An 8,881-nucleotide genomic window follows, 5' to 3' on the forward strand; every position below is an offset into this window, starting at 1 on the left:
ATACTTTGGATATTTGAATACTTTTTGTTGCAACTAGCTCCACGAACCTAATTTTAACCTTGTGAAAAATTTTAAATGCATGGATACCTAAGATAATTACCTTTTCTGTGTGCATGAAAATTATAGTAATTACTTATGTGCATGAAAACTACATTGAATTGTGTGATATGACCTTGCAACAATGACCGATCTGTACGTACGAGAATTATACCACTATGTTATGATTTTATTTACGACGACTTCTCATATGTTAGTATGGAAGTTGAGGAGCTAAATTAATAATAAGTCCCTCGTAAATAATAGATTTCTTACACTCAATCCTGTTCTTAATTATTATGCTAAAATTAGGGGTTGTAAGTCAAAATAGTTTGGACATTGGGATATAAAAGCACCATAAGTTTAGTTTGGCAGCCAAAACTTTAGGACCATCTCATCTTCCTTCATAATATATGCTTTTATTAAACTTTTACACCAAATCTAAAAAATAATAATTTAAATACGTGGCAAATCAGGATTGGAGCATACTCCACCATTTTAATTTCCAACAAATAAATAAATAAATAAATAAATAAACAACACCTAACGACAAAACGGTTCCATCGATACCACCATCCTTCCTTTCTTCCTTAGCTCCTTCAACATTCTCCATTTCTCCCTCGATGCACCAAACACTCTCCTTCTGCAACTTCACATGGCGGGTCAATATTCTCTCAGACCCAATTCCTCTTCTCAATCTCTTTCTCCCTCTCACACCCTTGCTTCTCGCCTGCTTCTCCTCTTAACTCTTCTTCCCTTCACTCTTGCTTGCTTTGCTTTCCTTCTCCAATGGCGGGGCGGTCTCAACGACCCCGTTTCTCGCTGGTCACCCGACCAGCATCAGTTCCCCGGTATGTCCACTACGGCTCCTTCTCTTCCTTCTCATTCTTCCAATTCGGATTGTGTTGATCTTCTAGGTCGGACTCATTCCCCTGCATTTTCTTATTACCGGGATTGGAAGTTCGACTACGCTACGGATCTGAAGCCCAAGGTCAGTTTTAATTTTAATTTGGTTTTCCTGCCTCGGATTTCGGTTGTTTCATATCTTTAATCGATTGTGCCACTGGGATTTCGGCGTTTGGGTGTGGCGTCAATTGATCGAATCTTGTTAAGGTGGCCAATTCTTAGCTCTGATTCATTCCTGAGGACTGGGATTGATTTTGGCTGCCTCTGTTTGTTAGATCCCATTTTGTGCTGCGTTTTCCATTTCGAATGGCGGTTCTGTTTGGTTCTTACGAATGAATGCTATATATTCATGAATTTTGTTTAGCTTTCACGTGAGACGCCAATGATGTTCTGAGAAAAATTCGACCTTCGATGTTAGTTTTCTCATATTTTCATTAGGATTATGTAATATCCTTGCTATTTCGACAGAATCAGCAAAGGAGATTTACTCTTTTACGTTGGTGTTGAACCCTCAACCCAGTCAGGAATGTATAACTTATGTCTCTGAACTTCATACTTATCAGATTTGCATTACAACTAGTACTTCTGCTGGTTTAGAGCAGACTTTACCCTGGATTTTCTATCACAAAGTCATTGGAGTTTCAAACTTTTTCCTGTTCGTGGAAGGGAAGGCTGCCTCCCCAAATGTATCGAAAGTCTTAGAAACCATTCCGGTGAGCCATGTCCTGTGCTGTGCCTTCCCACTGTGAAATCCATGTTAATTAATTTCTTTCTTTTGTCTTCTGGAGTTGTAACGTTCAAGTGAAAATTATTTGTTTTTCAGGGAGTGAAAGTTATATACAGAACAAAAGAGCTAGAAGAGCAGCAAGCAAAGAGGTCAGTATATTTTTTATTCCAGACATGAATAACATTTCCTTCCCTGTGTTTCCTTTGTTGTTTGGTTCCGTGGAAATTTTCATTTTATTTTTTTTACATTGTTTTGCTTCTGAATTCTCTTTTGTAACGTGCTTCTCTTTCCAGAAAAAATAGTCTTCGACTCTTTTTAACTGAGATTCATTTGTTTGGATTTTAGTCGGATTTGGAACGAGACATGGTTGTCAAGCTTCTTCTACAAACCATGTAATTATGAATTGTTCGTGAAGCAGTCACTAAATATGGAAATGGCTATTGTCATGGCTAGGGTATCGTATTTTTCTTTCTCTCTGTATTATGTACTGAACATCCGCACAACTTTTTAATATGCGAAAATAATTCAGTCTAGGTAATTAATTTTTTATTGAACAGAATGCTGGCATGGATTGGATCATCCATCTGGATACTGATGAACTGATGCACCCTGCGGGCACGAGGGAGTACTCATTGAGACTATTGCTTGCCGATGTGCCTGCAAATGTTGATATGGTTATTTTTCCGAATTATGTGAGTGAAGCAACTTCATAAAGCTTTCTTCAAGATTGCTCCATGTGCTTGTCTCAGCCAATGTCGTCTTCTCTTTGGTGCTAAGAAAACTTCATGAACTTAATCTCTTTACTTTATGTGGTCACTGATGTTGGAGGATATGTTGGCTGTATTTTGTTTCAGGAGAGCAGTGTTGAGCGCGATGACGTAAGAGAACCCTTCAGCGAGGTATAATTTCTTCATATATTTTGTTCAAAGTTACCTGGCTAGTGTTTAACTGATAAAATAATATTGTAACATACTTTGGAATCAGAAATTTTCTGTTAGTTAAATTTGGTTAAGTTACAAATCTTGTCCCTCTTGTTTAGAGAAAGCTAGAATTTATTCTCTGTAGTTTTAAAAGTTAGAATGTTTTCTCCATGGTTTGATAAAACCCTCCTAAATAGTCTCTAGAAGGGTTTTATCAATCATAAGAACTAATTCTAACATTCAACATCATAGCCACTAAATTCTGACTTTCTCAAAGCCATTATGATCCAAATATGTAATTTAACTGTTAAATTTCTGAACAATTGTTATTGAAATGAAATGTAAGCTCATGTAGTTACTTGGTACTGAACTTGTAAATTGTAAGGACCTTTTTGAATACAGTTTTAATAATTAGTTTTCTATTTCTTAAAATTAAAAGTTTCTTATGACACTTGAACAGTTATTGAGTTTGCTTGAACAGTTTAGAAATCACTGAAAGTAGAACTATATTTTACTATTTTCAAATGTTTCTTTGTTCATAGACAATTTAAAAAAAAATAAATCTCCATAAATTACTTAATTTTGTATTGAGAAAAATGAAAAAGTTAGTCGTGATTGGAATTATAAGAAATATCTTTTCAAATAGTTTTCTAAAAGGAATGAGTTTAAACGTGTCTACCCACCTTGGCGAAGAATAGTTGAGGTGCATAAGTTTGTGGAGCACTCGCCAATATTAAAAAATGAAAAGTTTTCTAGAGAAGTGACGAGGGGAAATGGTTTCTAAAATTCTATATAATAAATTAAACTTGAAAGAAATTTTCAGAAAACACATAAACCTTGCCTTATGATTTCTCGTTTGAGTATTCTCTCACACACTCTTTCTCTGGAATTTCAAATCAGACTCCTCTTTTTGATTAATGGAACTTGGATTCAGATTTAGTCTCATTACAACATTTGCAACCTATACCTTTTTCTTTGGTTTAGCTTGACAAGATCTTTATTTTTCTGTTTAGCCTGGAATAAAATAGTGTAGTTTGTGTACTCTTTATGAAACAGAAGAGAGTCTGAGTAGAACCAAAAAGTCATGGGGTCAAACCTGACCAAGTTTTTTGCTTAATCCTTTATGCTTGTTCAGGTATCAATGTTTAAAAAGAATTATGACCATCTCCCAAAAGATGTATACTTTGGTAATTATAAAGATGCTACCCGTGGCAATCCAAACTATTTCTTGACATATGGAAATGGAAAATCAGCTGCTCGGATTCGAGACCATCTTCGTCCAAATGGGGCACATCGATGGCACAATTACATGAAGACTCCCAAGTATATATTATTATTTTATCTATTTGTTGTGCATGTCTTAAAATTCTTTTATGTCAGCATATTTTTTTCCCAAGCAGTATAGCTAACCGTTACTGGAATCCATGGGAATCTTTTCATTTTTTTTTTCTCTTAGTGAATTTATTCCTTGTATCTTGCCTTTAGTAGGTTAAAGTGAGGATATCTTCTTTAATTACTCTTGGTCTATTTTTGATCATTTCTTTGTACTCGGTACATATGTATTTAACAATGATAGTGAGGTCAAGTTGGACGAAGCTGCTGTTCTACATTACACATACCCTAAATTTACTGATTTGACTTCAAGACGTGATCGATGTGGCTGCAAACCAACAAAAGATGATGTTAAAAGATGCTTTATGTTAGAATTTGATAGAGCTGTGAGTTCCACTACCCTCAGTGTTTTTTCTCTTTCAACTGCTTTTTCAGTTAAGTTTAAGCCAATGCAACTGTTACTTGTGCTCCACCTACTATTTTTGTTGTTTCTTTTAAGACTCAATGCTTCTATATGTAGCTAACTCTTATTTTGTATTTATATGCTTTTATAAAAGAAAGATTTGTATATATATTTCAGAAGTTTTTTCAGTAGTGATCAAGTTATTTTTAAGCCGAAGAAATTCCACAAAGGTGGGAGATTTAGCCTTGACAAACCATCCTAATTACCTTGACACACTAATTACTTGTTTTGCTCTTGGACACACAAAGACTGTGCTCTTACCAATCTCAAAGGAGTGTATTACTTGTTTTGCTTCTACTTGGTATCTAATCTCAGAAGGTATTTTTAATTAAAATTTGGTGCAAATTTCGCCAATTGGTAATCCTTTTTATAATCCTCTGGGCTGATGGGGATACCTCATCTCCGTTTTGTACTATCCTTTTTCTTCATAATTTTTTTTTCCCTATCCAAACAAGAAAAATGGAAAAAAAAAAAAGAAAAAAGATTATATTGTACCAAATAGGTTGAAAGAGAAGGTTGGTTGTCTAGCTTGGATCAAAATAATTATTGTTTAGCTTTAGCCCTCCTCTTTTAGTCCATTATAGAATAACTTTCCTTGGATGCTTACCTTTCCCTCTAGCAAAAGTTTTTTTTGGGGAATATAATCTCCTAGTACAAGTTAATAAGGGAAGATTTACTGGAGAAGCCACCAAAAAAGTATTTGCACACGCACCTCGTATCCTATAAATGCGAGAGGAGAGGTGAATATTATCATGGGAGGTCATTGGACCGAGCCACTCTTCCACCTCGTGGTTTGTCAGGATTGTGTGATTATCAAGAACCCAAGACTTGACTTCTCATTCCAGCAGCTGGAGATTGAAATTGGTACGCAATTAGTAACGTGAGTCTTAGTGAATTGCTGAACTTAGTGAAGTATCATTTGCCTGTTTAAAGTAGAAAACCAACCATAAGCCTGTAAAGAGTAGAAGACCATCCATAATTATCTCTTTATGCTACAGAGTTTATTTTCTTCCAAAGGAATCTTCAAATCCATTTAAGATGGAGAGTAGTTTCTCTTCGTGATTACTCCAAAAACAAGACTACCAAATTCCAATGGAAAGCCACCTTGTTACAAGCAACTAGATAACCTAAAATTACACAAGGAGAGGACAGCCTAGACCCAACCAAGATCACAGAAACTTTAGCTATTGAAGTAGGGATATAATTTAGACCAAGATAAGCCAGCAAAAATTACATTGTAAAGAAAGACTTGGTCACAGTTTTTAATTGTGATAGGGAAAAAAGTACTCATGTTTCAGATCCGGAAGTGGAGTTTTTGTGAAAAGTTCTCCCGAGGAATATGAACTTGATGACTGTAGCAAAAGGACTAAAGTTACAAGAATGGTTAGGAATCTGCCTGGAAATTATGATGTTGGAAGAAACTAAATTGAAGTTGATAGACAGAAGGATTAATAAACATTGAGAAGCTGGGTCTATATTGGATAACAATATGTTAAAACCCTTGGAATATCAGGTGGCTTGCTGATCTTGTAGGATGAAACATTATTAGGGTGGAAAAGATGCTTTAAGGGAGGATACTCCTAATCAATTAAGGTATTTCTCGAAGATGGGAAGGATTGTTGGATTTCAAATATTTGTGACCCGAAGACGAGGAAAGAATTTTTTTGTGGGAAGAAATAAAAACCTGATGGGATACGCCTCATACTTCCACATTACACCAGCATGAGAAATCCAGTGGAAGAAAAATATCTGAAGGCAAGTTCATCAAGATGACGAGGTGCTGAATTTTAAAGAAATTTCCCAAGTCAATAGAAAGTTTACATGGTCAAATTTGAGAGAAGATTCATTTTTTTCTTCTCAGATTCACAGTCTCTTTTCTTTTGTTTTTTCTGTCTAAAGAATGAATGGTTTTTTTTTTTTTTCAAAGAATCAAGGGTGATTAGAAAAGACTAAAATTACTGCTGATCATTCTCCGTATTTATCTGGGAACTTTTTTACTTGAAAGGTGTTGAAAATTTTCATTGTATATATCAATCAATGGGTTTATACAATATCTGTATGCCAGTTTGTTTCGGAATGGTGTGTGTACGTATGTTGTGTCGTCCATTGTCTGTAACCATGTTTCTTTGCTGATTCTGGTTCTAAGTCTTATGGAGGCAAACAAATTCAAAGGGGCAGGGTTTTTCCTCTATACACAGCAGTTTCTCTCTTTCAAAGATGTTATTTATTGTAAGAAAAAATTATTTACTCCCAGTTCCTTTCTTTGGAAGATTTTATTTGTTGCAAGAAAAAAAATACTACCCTCCCAACCCATCAATTCAGTTGGAATCTAACTCAAACGTCAATAACTTGCCATTAGTTAGGAAAATAAGTGCTAGGTAATGCATTAAGCGAGAATATATCAATCCTGTATGAATGTATAATATTTTTAAGTATCTGTGTGTGTTTCTTTTTCTAAATATTTGTGTTACTTTTTTAAATATCTGTGTATGTATTAAAAAGGAGCCATCTACATATAAAGAGTTTTAAGACCATCTCTGATCTTTGTGGGTCATCCTTCTCATGGACTAAAGAAAGTCTTATGGCTGACTTTTCAAGGTGTTTTTTCTTGGACTCTTTGGTGTGAGAGAAATGGCTTAATTTTCAGAGATTTAGCACATCCAATTTTGATAGTTTTATGGAATTAATTGTTTTTTGTTCTCTTTATTGGTTTTAAATGTAAACACTCATTTTCTGATTTGTAGTACTTCCATCTTTAATTACTAATCGGAGATCTTTTACATAATACACCTTTTAGTGATGGGAGTGGTGTTTACTTCTTTCTATTTCATTCATCAATGAAATTATTCTTCCTTAAAATAAAACACTGTTGGCTCATTAAATTTAACTCCTCTTGTATAAGTATAAATTTTTGGAAGCATAATTATTTAAGTTTCACTCTTCTTGTATACTTTGAACTTTTCTTTGACATCTTCACACTATGTTCTTTACAGGCATTCATAATTGCTTCAACTGCAACAGAGGAAGAAATGCTTCGCTGGTAATGGTTATGCGCATTAGTAAAATTTCCATCTCCATTTGTTTGATTTGAAATATAAAGGTCTCATGGGTTGCATATGTAGAATCTCCATGAGTAACTTGGCTAAATCTATATCGCAAGGCTGTCCGAAATTGCACAGTCCAGGGTTAAATCTTTAGAATTATGAAGCTAGAGAAATTTTCAAAACCTAAAAACAAAAAAAATCCAAATGGTTATAAAATGTAGCCTACCTTTTTTCGTTCTTAAACTTCCACTCGATTTTTTAGAATGTTTTTTAGTGAAAGCTATATGTGAAAATAGTATCTCTAGGTTTAGTTTTACAAATACAGAGAAGTAAAGACAAAATGGTAATCTGGCCTTAGTGTTTTCTATTGTCTCATTTCTGATGGCTACTTGGCCTCCAGGTCTTTCTGAATGCTTTTCTGAACATTTGTCATTATGGAAAAAGCCTTCGTGAGATTAGTTGTGAGATTTCGTATCAAGTATTCTTCCCTACTGTCCCATTATATCCTCTTCCAGCTTGCGATATTTTCTTGCATAACATTGGGAGATGGACAGCATTGTTGCTGTCTTATTTGTTATCTTAAGACTGAATCCTCAGATTTACATAAATCCTGGTCTGGCTTTTAACAAGTTCCTGTTATGTTTTAGGTATCGTGAACGAATTGTTTGGACTGATAAATCCCTGAACTTGAAACTCTTAAGAAAGGGTATTCTGACTCGGATTTATGCACCTATGGTGAGTCAAATTGTATCAAATCTTTCTTGTTTCAAGTATTAAACTTAGAAGACGAATCGTTTTGCATCAATAAAAATGCATGGTGGAAGATAAACTCAAATGTTTTATTGTATTTACAGGTCATTATTCAAGGATTGAGGAATTCTGGCATTTTTAGTTCTGTAATCTCATCTGCTGTTCAAAATACACTGGCCAAAGATCAATTCTTATCATCTGTTGAGAGTAGTAACGCTTCTAGTCCAATTAAATCTCGAGTTATATCTTCTCGAAAGATTGGTATTAATAGAGGTGGGGATTCTCAAGCGGCTGCCAGAAGGGTCCTGGAATTTCTGGACGATCTGTCTGACCTTTCAGCTATGCCACCATTATCTCCGCCCAGCCTCGACAATGATCTTCTAGCTCCATCTACATAAGTATTATCCATCATTATAAAATAGTTTCCACTTCACACGGTCCTGGGTGGTGGGATTTGGAATTCGTCAGTCTGGGAGAGAAGGAAACCTTTAGCAAGGGGAGACTGATATAGGCTGCCATGAAAAATTTGAGTGTTTGAATTCATGGGATTTTCCCGATCACTGTCCAAGCGGCTGATGTACATTTCAGGTTTAGATTTTACGGTCTATAGAGTTAGAATTGTAGAGAGAGCTTGGAATTTGGATTTAAGATTAATGATTGGTTTTTTTTTTTTTTTTTTTTTTTTTTTTTTTTTTTTTTTTTT

The 8,881-nt window shown here is 34.8% G+C and overlaps 1 protein-coding gene across 1 annotated transcript; it reads left to right on the forward strand.

Moving 5' to 3' along the window:
* The first annotated feature begins 596 nt into the window (after positions 1-596).
* Positions 597-8,853, forward strand: LOC111447940 (glycosyltransferase-like At2g41451). The gene is made up of 11 exons (XM_023087349.1): positions 597-1,027; positions 1,506-1,655; positions 1,766-1,818; positions 2,015-2,123; positions 2,227-2,361; positions 2,524-2,568; positions 3,725-3,912; positions 4,166-4,307; positions 7,378-7,424; positions 8,076-8,163; positions 8,283-8,853. Exons 1-11 carry the CDS (start codon positions 692-694, stop codon positions 8,574-8,576), a joined length of 1,587 nt encoding a protein of 528 aa, XP_022943117.1. The 5' UTR covers positions 597-691; the 3' UTR covers positions 8,577-8,853.
* The last annotated feature ends 28 nt before the right edge of the window (positions 8,854-8,881 follow it).

Source organism: Cucurbita moschata, unplaced genomic scaffold (assembly GCF_002738365.1).
Source record: "Cucurbita moschata cultivar Rifu unplaced genomic scaffold, Cmos_1.0 Cmo_Scf00001, whole genome shotgun sequence".
In the NCBI taxonomy this organism is placed as follows: Eukaryota; Viridiplantae; Streptophyta; class Magnoliopsida; order Cucurbitales; family Cucurbitaceae; genus Cucurbita; species Cucurbita moschata.